The following is a 14069-nucleotide window of genomic DNA, read 5'->3' on the forward strand; positions in this document are numbered from 1 at the left end:
CAGGCTGCCAGAGCCCATCCCCTCAGTCCCACAGCACCTCACAGTACCCTACACATTCCTCCACCACAGTGCTCACCACCCTGAGTTGAAATTACGTATCCGTCTCAGATACAAGATTGTACGCAGCTCTGGGGCTGCGTATTCCCAACACCTACAGCACCTGCACATCGACAACACTCAACACTTTTCTTCAGTTGAAGAATCTGAATAGTATTTCTCTGCTTAGACTCTCTCACTATTAGAATTAAGTCCGACTTCTCATTCCCTTTGTAATTGGGCCCTGCCTCCTGATCCCAGAATTCCTTCCAAAACACAAAATCACTGCCGTCGAGTCGATTCCGACTCACAGTGACCCTATAGGACAGAGTAGAACTGCCCCATAGGGTTTCCAAGGAGCGCCTGGTGGATTCGAACTGCCAGCCTTTTGGTTAGCAGCCATAGCTCTTAACCACTACACCCTGACCAGGGTTTCCGAATTCCTTCCGGCACACTCGTTATGTACCCCATGCCAGTTCCTGTGGGCTACCTCCAACTACCCACACACCTTGGCACATGCTGTCTGCTCCGCTGGAACAGTCCCTGTCTGCTCCAAGAGCCTGGAGTTCATGATGAAGACGGAGCGTGGGGTTAGGACTGACACGCATCTGCCGGCCCAAGCACAGGCTCTGCTGCCCCTTCCGCTCACCTGCCTGCCTCCTCGTACTGCCGCTAGTTACCTTTGTGTCGACTCCAACTCGTGCTCGGGCGTGTCAGGGTAGAACTGTGTTCCACAGGGTTTTCAGTGGCTGCTTTTTGGGGACTAGATCACCAGGCCTTTCTGCGTGGACTGCAACCTCCAACCCTCAGCGTAGCAGCTGAGCATTTTAACCATGTGTACCACCCAGGACTCCCCTTAGAGTTAGCTCCTTTATTGGAAGTGACCATCTCCTACACACTGTGAACCTTCACAGCCCAGCCCAGAGCAGTGCTGAATGGGCTAAGGAGTGAACCTGTTATCCTTATAGAAAAGGCTTGGACTTGATTTCTTACCCACTTACAGGGAATGTCTCCCATTTATAGTCTCATATCTAGGGCCAGGGCTTCCTGTGTTATAAGACAACTGAATTAAGTGCGTTGAGGGACTGGATTGATGAGCCAGCACAAGGGCAGAGACCGAAGCGTGTTTGTGAAGTTATGGGGGATGCCTGTCAAGTGGAGGGACAGCCAACTGGAAAATCCTTGGTTCCAAGTCTGGGCGTGGAGGAGGCTTTGGGGAACACTGCCTTGTCCCTGTTGGCATCACCGTCCTCAAGCTGGCTCAGACCAGCCTCCTGACACGAAGCAGATAGAGCCAGCCATCTCGCCCACAGCCGGGTGGCCGGCCAAGCCCGGGGGGCTGTGAGGTCGAATGCTTTTTAGGGCAGACATTCTTCACAGGTCAGGATATTTCCTAGACTCCAGTTATGAGAAGGGCTCTCTCTGGTATTGTCATAATCCTGACTGTCCCCTTTGTCTGCTCTCCCCACCCCTTGCCCCAAACCAGCCTCTACTAAAAAAAAAAAAAAAGAGAGAGAAAGAAGCAGTAATTGCAGTCATTAGTGTAGGAGTCTGCAAAGCCTTGACCACAAGGCACACGTTTTAGTCCCAGGCAGCAGCCTGAGCAGCCGGGTGACGGAGCACCGCTCCCTTCCTTTCACACCCTGGCTCCATGGCTGCCTGTGTCTGTCCTTCCCCATCCTACAGCTCCCCTATAGCCAAATGTTTGTCCTCACAACCAAAAACACATTCTAACTCACTTGGTTTTGAAGCTGTTCTGAGAATTTTATAAATCCCCTGAGGATAACGGGAGACAAAAACCACGTTTGGAAATCCCGGGACCAAATGTTCCTTTTAAAAGCAACCCCCTTTTAAAACTACATCTGAAACAGCTTAAAGTCAAAATTGCCAGACTTATCAAACAGCTTTTGCAGGCAGCAAGTCAGTAGCCTGTGTCTGTTTCAGCCAAGTGGTTTTTATTGAACTGGCGACTAGGACAGGACATGCTGGCCCGTCATGGTCTTACGCGGCCAGGTAGGGAAGTCAGGGATCTGCAGGGAAGGTTCCCATAAGGAAATCCCACTCACATCTGCTACCAGCCAGAGGGAGGCGCTTGGCAGCGATAAAGGATTACAAATGATGCCCGAAAACAAACTTTCCAAAATTCCACATCTCCTGAACAGCCACACCTTTCTTGTTCTCCGAGCAACTCCCTTTTCTCGTCTTCTTTTTAAAATGGTGGTGAAAATATGTACAGCACAGATGCCAACTGGACAATTTCTACACACACAACTCAGTAACACTGCTTACGTTCTTGAAGTTGTGCAGTCATTCTTGCAGTCCTTTTCCAAATTATTACACCACCATTAAAATAAACTCAATGCCCTCTAAGCAAAAAATTCCTCTTTCTGCCTCCTTCCTACCCTGGTAACCCATTGCTGTGCAGTTGATTTCGCCTCATACCCTGGTAACCACTAATAACTTTTGATTTGCATATATTTTCATATTTCATTTAAATGAGAGCACACAGTATTTGCTCTTTGGAGACTGACATTTCACTCAGCGTATTTTCAAGGTTCATTCATGTTGCCACCCCCTTGGTATCTGAAGAAAACACTACATCGGGGTCCATGTTCCTGTGTTTTTTGCAGTAGATGCAAGAGGCAAGGATGCCAGCTCTTCTGAAAAACTCTACAGACTAGTCTTTAAGTGGAACCTGGAACCGAGACATAGAACTTCATATTTTCTACATGACGATGTAATTCTAGTTAAACAGAATATTGACTATCAAGAGAAAATGCATTCCCACCCCAGCTCCTACCACCAGGTAAATGACTACCAGGACAAGGATTTCTCCTGCCTGGGCGTCAGCATCTCAGTCAGGCTACTGGAAGGGGGCGAGTCTGAATAACCTCAGAAAAGTACATGTCAGGAGTTGTACCAGAGGAGCTTGCTGGTGGCAAAACCCAGAGGAGGCAGGCTGGGGAGAGGCTCTGGGTGCTGGAACCCAGGCTGGAGGTGGGCTATGGAGACAGTGGAGAACTCCAGTCCTGGCTAGGAAGTCGCTGATGGATGAGGCTCCCAGGCTGGAAAACATGATCACTTGCGGACATGCAAGGTGTGTGGGTGCTCCCTGCTAGTACTGCAGCACCTGCAAAGGGGTGGTAGTGAAGCACAGCTGAAGCAGTGGAGATATGGGGGCCCTGGGAAGCTTACTCCATGGCAGAGGGGGTGGTGGAGTACTGGGCCCAGGGGCTGTGTTCCCAAGAGCGCAAAGCCCAGGTCTTTCAGAGCCAGTGCAGAAGTGGGGGCCTCTGCTCAGACCCCAGGGAATTCTGTGGAAACTGAGCAGGACCAACAGCTTCAGAAACTTGATCATCCATGCACTGAGAAATCTGCTTTCTACTCTATGGCCAGTTTGCTGAGAAGGAAAAGAAAGGAAAAAAGACTCTTCTGTTCCAACCCCAACCTCTTTGGGCCAAGAACTGCCTTCTTGCTCAGCTTCCTCTGGGCCAGGGATCATGAGATTTTGCCCTGTTTCCTCTGTTCCCACTTTGCCATTATTTAGAAAATTCTCCCCAGTAGGGATCCCTTGTTATAGCATGGTTTGTTAAAGTTACCGCAGAAAGCCATAGAGTGGTACAGAGGAGACCATCCTTAGCAAATTTTTCTCATTTCAACAGAGACTACGCGAAGGGAAGGGGTTTGGCCAAGGTCACAGAGCTCTCAGTGGCAGAGACCAGGCCTTACCCCAGGTGTTTGGCTCCTGGCAGGTGTTCCTTCCACCACTTTGTCTCTGGCAGTAGTTGACACCTTACTCTGAGGAGGGACAGAGAACCAGACTGCCAAGGGAATGGGGAATAGGAAGACAGGAAGATGTAGAAGGCAAATCATGTTCTCTATCAAATCAAGTGTATTTTTCAAAAAGTATTTTGATAAAATTATTATTTAATAGTATTTGTTTTCAATCACTATTGATGGAGACCTAATGAGTGCTGCTAGGTTTAACTTTTTTGGAAGAGAACTTTGTAGCTAACTCCCATTTTAATTTTCTAGTTGTCTTTCCCGCACTCTCATGTTAAACTGTTCTCAGGGTCATTTTGTGGCCATGTAGGTCCCAGAATTGCATTCTCCATGTTTCTGTAACAAAACTCCTATTCATCCTTCAAAACCCAACTCAAAGGATACCTGTTCAGAAAAGCTTCCTCAACCTTCCCAGCTGCCTGTTCAAGCTAGTGTTCTCTCTTGCATTTCTCTATTTCTCCATTCTTTTATTATGGTACTTATCACATGATACACAGTGTTCCCATGCTCTCCAGGGCCAGGGTCATGAGATTTTTCCTGGGCCCACTGCATGGGTTATGCCCTGCTCCCACTCTGCCATTATTCCGGAATTTTCCCCAATAAGAATCCTTTGTTGTATCATGGCCTGGTAAACTTACTGTAGAAAACTTGACCGAGTCATCTTCAAATACCCTAACACTCACCATAAAGCCTAGTCCACAGAAAGCACTCAACACATCTCAAGTTAATTAATGACAGTGAGAGCTTGGCTCCATTAATTTATTTCTATCTATCTACATACTTTACATATATTTATATACTTACATAGACATACAAAGAGGTTCTCTGTCTTGTCACTGGAACATTTTGAATACTAAACCCTAGATGTTAAGGCTGATTGTACACCTTTCAAATACTGAACACCATCCTGTTGACTAAAAGGTGTAATTCCGTTTCTTTCTTTATGAAGAAATTTAACCATCTAGCTCCTCCTTCTGCTTTCAACTTGTTCCCAGGACTCAGATGTCCCTGGCAGCATCTCAGCGGATGCAACTGAACTGACTAGAAGCCCTAAGGCCAGGTGGGATTGACTCACCTATGACATTCCGGATATCATCTTCCTCTTCAGGGCTCAGGGTGGGGCTGGCAGGGATTGGACTCTGCCAGGCAGTAGTATCTTTCCTCAGCGAGTCTATCCTGACTGTGGTGGGAGGTACGGGGGCCACCAGGGTACCTTCCATAAATGCGTCCCCAGGAACCACTGCTGGGGAAGTTGAAGCTGGAGGTGGCTGGGTAGCTGTCTGTGCCACAGTGGTAGCTGGTCCCTGAGTGGAAGGTGTAAGGACAGCCTCCTCTGTGGGATCTGGCATCACAGAGGTGGTTTGGGGTGTTGTTGAGGATTGTTCATCCGAGGCAGGGAGAGTAGGGTCAGTGACGCTGGGTGCGGAGGTGGAGGCCTGCGGCAGTGCTGAAGACAGGGGTGTGGCCTGAGTGCCCTGGTCAGTTGTCACAGCAGTGCTGTGATGGGTGGTTGCTGGCCTCCGGGTGGTGCTGGTCAGCAGGTTGTTGTGTCTCAGGAGCTGATCTTCAATCAGCAAATCCACTCCGTTGTCACCGCTGAAAGACTCATCTTCTGTGAAACAAACACAGGGTTCATTTGTAGCACGGGGAGAGGGGCAACCTTCAGGTGACCAAAAGTGCATGGCATATGGCATGTTAATAAGAGCGTGTCACTCTCAACATGACAGCCCACTTTAGAGATAGAGCCCAGCTGAGATTTTAGAATGAAAGGGGCTAGAAGAAGAAGGTGAGAAGGTGCGTGGATAGAAGGCAACTATTTCCTGGAGGCTATGTGTGGATAGACCGTTGCTGTACTCAACCCAGGACTCAGGTGTCACTGGTAGCCATCTTGGAGGATGCAGGGTCATGGGCTATAAAACTTGATGGCTGGGAGGAAGTTAGTCATCCACTCATTCAACAGATACTTGTGGAGCACACACAACATCAGTGAGCAAAACAACAATCCCCATCCTCACAGAGCTTCTGTCTCATGAAGGAGACACTAAACAATAAATTGAAGGTGCTATGGAGAAAAAGAAAAAGTAGAGGGGGGCTAAAGGGGGTCCAGAGAACTCAGGAGGAAGGGGAACTTGCAGTAGTAAGTGGTCAGGATGGCACTGGTTGAGATGGGGACATAAGAACAGAGGCTTAACGAAGGTGAGAGGGTGAGCCAAGTGGCTATCTGGGAAGAAGTGGTGAGGAGAAACACTGGCAGAGCCAGTGTCAAGGAAACAAGATGAAGATGATGGGCAAAGAGATAATTCATCTTCTGTGAAAAAAGGAGGGTAGAGAAAAGGAAATGGGTAACAGGAGGCCTTGGACTGGATGCCCAGGTCCTTAGGAGGGAGGAACAGGCAGGGAAGCCCACTGTGTGGTCCTGAGCAAGTCATTCCCCCTCCAAGCCTTGGTGTCTTCATCTGCAAATGAGAGGGCTGGAGTGGAGGGCACTGAAGCCCCTCGCAGCTCAGCATGCTCTGCCACATGGTCTTCTATAAACCCAGAGAGGTTAAGCGAGTTGAGGCCACTCAGCAAGAACTCTGGATAACTTGCAGCTTGGCACGGAGTCAGGTCACCTCACGACTTTGAGGGGCCACAGCAGTTGCTGGACTGCAGAAGGGGCTGTGGCTCTCAGGAAGTGCATCTCTACCACACTCTGGTCCAAATGGTGACACCCTCCCTGCCCTGTTTCCAGGGTACCCCTGAGGACCCCAACTCACGCTGCTCTTCAATTTCGTTCTCCTCCTCAGGGTCCTTGGCTTTGTAGTAGGTGATGCCCCGGATGACAGTGGGCTTGGAGGCTGGTCGGCCCCTCATGTGGACCTGCCTCTGCAGGGGCCGCTGTGGCTTCACCACCTCCGGAGGGGCCAGGGGCCGCGTGTGCAGGAGCTCGATGGAGTTGATCTGCTGGGACACGGTTTCTTCCTGCAGAAACCGCTCCTCATACTGCTCCCGGGGGGACACAAGGGAAGGTCAGGTCATTGCTCACAGAGGGTGTGGCCAAGGAGGACCATGTTGGAGCCAAGGCCATAAAGCAACAGCAGCTAAGCCATTTACAAAGGCGCCCTCGTGGTGCAATGCTAAATGCTCGTCTGCTGACCAAATGGCTGCCAGTTCAAACCCACCCAGTGGCTCTGTGGGAGAAAGATTTGTGGCCATAAAGATTACAGCCAAGAAAACCCTATGAGGGAGTTCTCCTCTGTCACATGAGGTCGCTGTGAGTCAGAATCAACGGGATAGCACCCAACAACAGCTTACATAACTTCTCTGCCTCAGTTTCCTAATCTGTAAATGAGGATGATAAAAATAGTTTCTCCATCACAGGACTGGAAAAGGATAAATACAGCTATTGTACGTAAGGCACTTAGAACGGGTATAAATAAAAGAATGAGAAATTTAAGTACTTACATGGAAATAAATATGAACTATATTATTAAGTGGAAAAAGCTTTGCTGTGCGTTCTATGCTACTCTTTGTGGGAAGAAGGTGTAAAATAATTAAATATGTTCATATTTACCTAGATATTCACTGTTAAAATGTAGAAAACTATATACATTAATAACAATGTTATCTGCGGGGCAGATGAGATGAGAAGTGGATGAATGAGGCACAGGGATAGGAACAAGGTTTTATTTTTACTGCCTACTTTTTTTTTTATATATACTCTTTCTATAAGGAGCCCTGGTGACGCATTGGTTAAGTGTTGGGCTGCTAATCAAAAGGTCAGCAATTCAAACCCACCAGCCACTCTGTGGAGAAAGATGTGAACGCTTAGCCTCTATTATGGCACCCGTCCCCGCCTGCCTTCCACAGGCATTCTTTAAGGATGTGGTTATCTCTAGCCTGTGAGAAGCTCGAAGGGCACAGACCACTTCGCATTCGTCTTTGATTCCCCTGGGTGGATCCTCTTTCAGATTTGTTAAACTGAATTGCTGAATCATAACAAATCCCAAGGAACTGTCTACATTTGTGACTGTGTCCAGTCAAATGATACTTTAAAATACGCAGGCCCATGACCTGGCATCTGGGTATCTTGGTGTCACAGTGACAATTCTGATCATGGAGAAGGACTGGCCACCCTGTCCTCCACAGAGCCGCTGCTCAAAGACTGACTTCTGTGTCCACAGTGTATCCAGTCAGTGGGTCCTTCCCTGGCCCGTCCAGTTATGCTCCCTTCCCAGGATCATTGTCACCCACCTCTGAAATCAGACAACTTTGAACACAGGGCCTGTGAGCTGACTGTTCTCAAAGTCAGGGGCCCCACAGGCAACCCATAGGGGCAGTGGCTCCATATGGAAACTGTGTGGGCACCTAAGGGGCCTGGCCCTGCCCTAATGATGACTCAGATGACCCAACCACAAAGCCATCTAAGCCACAAAAAACCCTCTTCTCACCAGGAGAAGCTGGTAAGCTATCCTAAAGGCTGTAATTCTAGACCTTGGTGAAACCCCCCCGTCAGCAGAGCCCACTTGGGAACAAAACCTCTGTCCCCAGATGCGCAGTGCCCTGAGGGACAGAGCAGGACCTTCAGGGTCATTGACTGTTAGCTGGCAGGGGCCCTGCGATAGTGGCCAACTTTCTCACATTGCCCAGGGGGAAACAAACCTAGGCTCTTGTTTTGACCTTTAAAATCTGGCCCAGAGAAACTCTGCTTCCTCACTCTCAACCACACCCCCAAGTCTCAATTCACTCTCCCGTGACAAGAGGGTTTGTCCAGATGGCACAACAGACATGGCAGTTCCTAAATACGCATCCCTTGCTCCCTAGCACACAGTGGTAACCGGCTCCTTGAAGCCAGTGTCCTCTGGCTGGGACCAAAGACCTGCCTAAAGTAACAGACAGACGTGCTTGACTGCCCTGGAGAGCCCCCAACTCCTGCTTCCCGCCCCTCCCTCAATTCCCTTCTTGCTGGTGAGGTGACCTGAACTAGTGGTGGAGGGGATACTTGGCTGGTGGTGATGATATTTTAGGGAGCATCTATTTTTTTTTTTTATTATGGCCAGACATAGTCCTTATATTGTCTTTAACCCTTTTAACAACCTCAGGAGAAAGACGTGGCAGTCTTCTTCCATAAAGATCACAGCCTCGGAAATTTATGGGGCAGTTCTACTCTGTCCTACAGGGTAGGGTGGCTATGAGTCGGAATCAACTAGATGGCAACAAGTTACAACAACCTGGCCAAGGTAGATATTATCTTCCATATTCTATAGACAGAAGCCCTGGTGGCACAGTTGGTTAAGTGCTTGGGTGCTAACAAAAGACTGGCAGTTCAAAGCCACCAGCAGCTCTGTAGGAAAAAGACCTGGTGATCTACTTCCATAAGGTCTACGGCCAAGAAAATCCTATGGGGCAGTTCCACCCTGTCACATGGGGTCTCTATGAGTCAAAATTTGACTCAACGATACCCCAAAACAATAACAATATTTTACAGATGAGGAAACAGAGGCTCAGAGTGACTTAGTAATTTGGTTGACAGTCAATCAAGTGGCCAAGAGGCGTATTAATTAAGTCATGGCTATTCAGTGGACCCAGAGTTGGTGCTCTTCCTTACACTAGGCCACCCTTCCCACAGTGTGATCATGGGACTGACTGGTTTTCCATCCAAAAACTTGCCTGCCTCCCCAGGCCCTCAGGGCCACGGTCTGGCTACTGTCCAGCAGACTTGGGAGATCCCTCACTTCCCAGGAAAGCTACCTGGGAGGCTGACAAGAGGCCCCCAGCCACAGCCCTTGACCGCAGGCATCCAATTGCCCAACCCTGGTTTCCCTTTGCATTGCAAAAGCAGGCTGTCATTTTTTCATGGCAAACCCCAGGAGCTGTCTTTAATTCCAGTCTCCCAGGGACAGGCAGGAACTGCAGTTCTTTTTCCCAGCCAAGGAGATGGAGCAAGACCATGGGCAGCCTTTGCCAGAGAACATATAATTTCCTTGGATCCGCTGGAGACAGGCTGCACTGGGCAGCAGCAGCCCTCACCAAGCTTTGATTTCCCTTCTGTTAATCCAAAAGCCAGCTGTATGACTTAAACTCCTGGCATCATGATGTCCCCGCTCCCACCCTGCCCTCTCCACTCCAACCCAGCCCCCAGGGCCCCTTGCCAGCCTCTGGGCAAAGGCCTTCTTGGAGAGACGCCTCCAACAAATTGCCACTCACCATTCTGAGAAACCCCTGACCTCATCTACAAAAACCCTGAAAATAAACAACCAAACCCATACACCCCAGTTGCCCCTTTTCGGCATCCAAGTTTCACCGAAGAGACAGAGGAATGAAAAGGGAGAAGAAGAGCCTCCCCCTGGGTCTCTGTCACCACGTCCCCCTTTCTCAGCCCTCCTGCCCCTTGGCCCTCCCACCACCCGGCTTGGACGGATTGTGCTAACTTCAGCAGGATGATGAATGGGTATTTGAGGAGGCGAAAGGACTTTGCTGAGCAAGGAGAAAACATGTTCGGTGTGTCTGATTTGGTTTGCTGTTTGCCCTCAGGAAATCTGAACTGGGTTCCTGAACATACCACATAATATGTCATCAAGACAGCAGATGGAGCCTCAAGCTTCGCCGGCTGGGAACCTGGAAGCCAGAGAGGGCAGGGAACAACACCCGGCTCCACTGGACAGCTGGCCAGGCCAAGGATGGCAGATGGCCTGTGATGAGCTACGTGGTGCCCCAGGCATGATGAGCGGGGGCCCCCGATTCCCTTCCAGCTCAAAGTTCTCTGGCTCTTTGGTTTATGAGCCCAACACTCAGGGATGGCCTGCTAAGTAGACTAAACACACCCTCGGTAGCCAGCAAGTCAGAGACACTCAAAAAAGAGAATAAAAATAATTTTTGAAGGAATATGATATTTCCCCAAACCATCAAAGTAGTCATCATGGGAAAAGCCAGAAAATGAGTGGCCTTCCTTATACTTATTGTATGGTTTGGAATAGTTTTTATTTTGAGTTGCATATTGGAGTGGGAGGTGCCATAATTGTTTCAGTGCTTTCTGCCTCTGAAGTCCTAATCAGTCTACTATCCTGCTTTGCAGAACACACGCGCCTGAGATGTCCCAAGCCCACGGCTGCTGCCTGCTTGGTACCACTCTGATGAGTTTCTCTACCCAGATGTCCCAAGCCCACACACCAGCCTTATTTCGTCTCTTACCCCAATTCTTAAGACCCAGGCACAGAGTCCCACACAGCAACGCTTCCCAGTGTTTTTTCACATCATGGCATACAGAGAAACCAGCTCAGGAGCACTGGTGTCCAAGGCTCCGCTCAACCCATGCCAAGTCCAACTGCCCAAGACTGAGGGCACCCCTCAATGGCACACCTGAAACCCACGCCCCAGTACCAGCGTGCCACAGCTGTGCCGTCCACGACCAAACCTCGGCAACCAGTTAAACTAAGCAAAAAACAAACCAAAGCCATTGCCATCGAGTCGATTCCAACTCATAGCGACCCTATAGGCCAGGGAAGAACTGCCCCATAGGGTTCTCAAGGCTGTAATCTTTATGGAAGAAGAGCCCTGGTGGAACACTAGTTAGGCACTCGGCTGCTAACTGACGGGTCGGTGGTTCAAACCCACCAGTTGCCCTGCGGGAGAAAGGTCCGGCAGTCTGCTTCTATGAGAATTTCCACCTTGGAAACCCCACAGGGCAGTTCTACTCTGTCCTATAGGGTTGCTGTGAGCTGGAATTGACTCGATGGCAAGGGGTATGGGTTTTTTGTTTGTTTTGTTTTAATCTCTATGAAAGCAAACTGCCACATCTTTCTCCTGCAGAGCAGCTGATGGGTTAGAACTGACGACCTTCCAGTTAGTGGTCAAACCCTTAAACCACTGCACTGACAGGGCTCCTCAAAGTAAGCAAAGCCTCTTGTAAGTGCTGCTATGCTCCGGTTGCCCAGGGACCCCTTTTATAACACTCCATTTGCACCTGTCTTGCTAATTAGCATCCCATATTCTTCAAGCCCTGACATAAAAATTTACCTGTTTCCCCTGCCATTCTTTTGGGTTATCTCCCAAATTAGTGTCCGTTTCTTGGACATCGATTTAGGGGAGAACCCAACGCATTCAATGGTAACACATTTCACTGTTGGCACATAAACGTAACGTATTAACTGGAGCCAAAAGAAACAGGAACCCAGTGGGGAGGTATTTTTAAGCAAGTTGGTCTCCTGGCATTTCTCAAATCACATCAGACAGCGTCTACTCCATCCGTGGGTAACAAGGGTCATAGCTGGGTGAGAAGAGGCAGAGGTTTGAGGCCCTCTGCCACTACTTCCTGGCTGAGCAGGGGAGGCCATGGGCATATCGGGGTCTGTTCCCTCATCTCTAAAATGAGGACTGGTCTCTGCCTGGCCTGCTTTTCAGAGCTGTGGTGAAGACCACATGGTATGGTTATGAAAGTGCAGAGTAAATTATAAAGTGCCTTATAAATGGGGGGAGACCATATAACTTATTGTCCAAACTGGATGTTATTTGAGCATGAGAGAGGGTGCTATCAGTAACTATTCCAGGGCAGCAGGTGTGAACCCAGAGAAGCTAGCAGTATGCCACCCCTTATTTGTAAGTACAAGGGATGCTCACGGAGGTGCAATGGCGGATGATGGAAAGAATGGGGACTAAGGCTCACAAGGCCCAGGTTTGAGTCCTGGCTCCAGCGTTAAGTAGAGTGGGGTCACTTCCTGCCCCATCAAACTTACAGGACTATCGCATAGATGAAATGAGATCATGACTAGGAAAGGACCAGAACCTGAAAAGCTCTATGCAAAGGTGAGACGTGGTATCAGGCTGTCCGGAGCTGTGATCAGAGGCTCCAGAGGCGGGGGCTGTACCTCAGGGTGGGTGTAGGCGGCCGCAGCGTCCCTCTGCAGGGCTGCCCGGATGTCTGGCATACTATCTAGGACGTTCGTGGTGCAGTTCTCTTTGCCTGGCTTGTTCATCTCGGTCTGAACTTCTTCCATGTCCTCTTTGATTTGTTTGTTTTCCTTGGTGAGGTTTTTAGAAACTTCCTGAGAAAAGATTTAAAATAAAGACTGGTTAAAGTGCTCTGAGGACAGGCAGGTGGCAGCTGGCAGCTGGCAGCCAGGCTCAGAGCATGGAGACGCGACAGGCAGGCTGAAAAGCCAGTCATCGTGGGATTGGGCCCCAAAGTGTGCCCAGCTCTGTGCTCAGGACTGAGAACAGGCCTCCAGGCTACATTTGCTGAGCAGCCCACTCCACTACAGCCCACTGCTGGAAATGCCCAATGCCACCTTCCAACCAGCCACGCCTGGAGTCAGCTCTGACTCGTGGTGACCCCAGGTGTGTCACAGGAGAACTGTACTCCACAGGGGTTTCAATGACTGATTTTCTGGAACTAGATCACCAGGCCTTTCTTCTGAGGCACCTCTGGGTGGACTCAAACTTCCAACCTTTTGGTTAGCAGCTCAATGTGTTAACCTTTTGCATCACCCAGGGACTATAGGACACCTAGCTCCTTTTCTGTCATTTGTACACAGATTGCCCTTGTCATGGATTGGATTGGGGCCCCCCAAAATGTCTGTCAATTTGGCTAGGTCATGATTCCTAGTATTGTATGACTGTCTACCTTTGTGTCATCTGATGCGATTTCCCTATGTGTCGTAAATCCTATCACCATGATGTAATGAGATGGATTAAAAACCAAACCAAACCCGTTGCCACTGAGTCAATTCCAACTCATAGCAGCCCTACAGATAGGACCCTACGACCCTACAGATGGATTAGTGGCAGTTATATTGATGAGACCTACAAGATTAGATAGTGTCTTAAGCCAATCTCTTTTGAGACATAAAAAAGAGAAGCAAGCAGAGAGACACAGGGATCTCACACTACCAAGAAGCCAGTGCCGGGAGCAGAGCACATCCTTGGACCTGGAATCCCTGTGCTGAGAAGCTCCTGACCAGGGGAAGATTGATGACAAGGACCTTCCTCCACAGCCAAGAAGAGAAAGCCTTCACCTAGCGCTGATGACCTGAATTTGGACTTGTAGCCTACTAGACTGTGAGAGAAGAAATTTCTCTTTGTTGAAGACATCCTCTTGTGGTATTTCTGTTATAGCAGCACTAACGACTAAGACAGCCCTTATCCAGCGATTAAGAACTTGACAAAAAGTTCCATCCACTTGCACCCTGTACATGTGAACCGGTAGTTCAGTTAATGAAAGAAGGATTTTCTAAACAATTTTAGAAGAGGTTGCCAAAAAAAATCTACTTAACTCA

General features: G+C 49.1%; 1 protein-coding gene across 1 annotated transcript in view; it reads right to left on the reverse strand.

The window, feature by feature from the left end:
* OLFML2B (olfactomedin like 2B) overlaps positions 1-14069 on the reverse strand; it is a 57823-nt gene that overhangs the window by 17923 nt on the left and 25831 nt on the right. Inside the window, exons 4-6 of the mRNA XM_003415205.3 lie at positions 12663-12839; positions 6576-6801; positions 4895-5431 (exon numbers count right to left, since the gene is read on the reverse strand). Of these exons, the coding sequence (XP_003415253.1) occupies positions 4895-5431; positions 6576-6801; positions 12663-12839 (940 nt within the window). The remainder of the gene's footprint in view (positions 1-4894; positions 5432-6575; positions 6802-12662; positions 12840-14069) is intronic.

The sequence above is a fragment of the Loxodonta africana genome, chromosome 3, assembly GCF_030014295.1.
Source record: "Loxodonta africana isolate mLoxAfr1 chromosome 3, mLoxAfr1.hap2, whole genome shotgun sequence".
Classification (NCBI taxonomy): Eukaryota; Metazoa; Chordata; class Mammalia; order Proboscidea; family Elephantidae; genus Loxodonta; species Loxodonta africana.